The sequence below is a fragment of the Cryptomeria japonica genome, unplaced genomic scaffold (genome assembly GCF_030272615.1).
Source record: "Cryptomeria japonica unplaced genomic scaffold, Sugi_1.0 HiC_scaffold_193, whole genome shotgun sequence".
NCBI lineage: Eukaryota > Viridiplantae > Streptophyta > Pinopsida > Cupressales > Cupressaceae > Cryptomeria > Cryptomeria japonica.
In genome coordinates this window covers 205,593-207,156 of record NW_026729015.1, presented here as the reverse complement: position 1 = coordinate 207,156, position 1,564 = coordinate 205,593, and the positions used below count along the sequence as shown (strand labels likewise).

The 1,564-nt window shown below is 47.8% G+C and overlaps 1 protein-coding gene across 1 annotated transcript; it reads left to right on the top strand.

The window, feature by feature from the left end:
• On the top strand, positions 1-1,326 carry LOC131868030 (aspartic proteinase nepenthesin-1-like). The gene has a single exon (XM_059215581.1). The coding sequence runs from the start codon at positions 1-3 to the stop codon at positions 1,324-1,326; it is 1,326 nt and encodes a 441-aa protein (XP_059071564.1).
• The last annotated feature ends 238 nt before the right edge of the window (positions 1,327-1,564 follow it).

Here is a 1,564-nt window from a genome sequence, read left to right as displayed (position 1 = left end):
ATGGAGCGTTCAAAGCTGTTGGGTTTTGTGGTCTTGATATGCTTTACTATTCCAACGATATCATGTTCTTCGGACAGACTGTTTAGTGGTTGGCCGAAGTCTAGCAGCGATGAAAATGTAAAAATAAGGGTGAATATGACGCGCAGATCAGAGAGAGAGTTGGGTTTTTCTGAGAGATTGGGTTTGGCTGTGGATCGAAGTAAGAAGCGAATGAAGAAGATAGAGGCATTGATAAGAGGGCAATTAGACGCTGAAACGCCCGTTGAAGTAGGGGATGGAGAATTTCTGATGAGCGTTGCACTGGGAACGCCCTCTGTGAGCTTCGAAGCGATTGTGGACACGGGGAGCGATCTGATTTGGACTCAGTGCAAGCCTTGCAAGGACTGCTTCTCTCAGCCTACGCCAATCTTCGACCCCTCCAAGTCCCCCACATTTTCCACAATTCCCTGCGGTGATTCTCTTTGTGACGCCTTGGGGAGTACGCAAACCGGATGCAATCCAGATTGTACCTTTATGTATCAGTATGGCGATGGTTCCTTCACCAGCGGCGACCTGGCTTACGAGACATTGTCAATTGGGAGCAGCAAGGTTAAAGGCATTGCATTTGGATGCGGGCATGACAACGAAGGACAAGGATTCTCTCAGGGTGGTGGCCTTGTGGGACTGGGAAGAGGTGGTCTCTCCCTTATCTCACAGCTGGGTTCCAAAGCAGAGAACATGTTCTCTTACTGTCTTTTGCCCATCACCGACTCTTCTTCACAAACCAGCCCCCTCTTTTTCGGCGAGGGTGCTTCCTTGAGCGGAGGAGCCAAGACTCTCCCACTCATCAAGAGCAGTATCATTCCCACTTTCTGGTACATTCCTATTACAGGAATCACCCTCAATGGTAAGGCACTAGATATTCCTCCTGGAACTTTCGATCTGCAATCGGACGGCAGCGGAGGTATGATCATCGACTCCGGAACCACTGTTACCATCCTGGACCAGGCTGCCTACTCTCCTCTTAAGGAAGCAATTCAGTCCGCCATTGATCTCACTCCTGTAGACGGCTCTTCTACAGGTTTGGATCTTTGTTACCACACATCATCCGCTCACCTCACCTTGCCAACCCTCGTCTTCAACTTCAAAGGCGGCGTGGATTACGAGCTTCCGGCAGACAACTTTTTCATTCAGGCATCTGAAAATCTCTTGTGCCTGGCAATGTTGGGTGAACCATCGGGGAATCCTTCCATCTTCGGAAACATACAGCAGCAAAACTTCCATATCCTTTACAACAATGCTCAGAACACGCTCTCTTTCAAGCCCACTAAGTGTGATTCTCTTTAAATCATCATCTCCCTCTTCTAATTCTTCTTCTTCTCTTTTTCTGTCTCTCTCATTTCCTCTTCCTCTGTCCTTCGAATGCAATATGTGATCTCGTCTCCTGCGTCTGCCTATTGCACTGTCCGATATGCGAATCATGTAAATTTTCATCTTCGTAGCTGCTTATTTTCAGTAAAATTGTTTGGCCCCTGTTGTTCTCGGGGACCTTCATTTATGGTTCCTTATGATATGCTACACTATG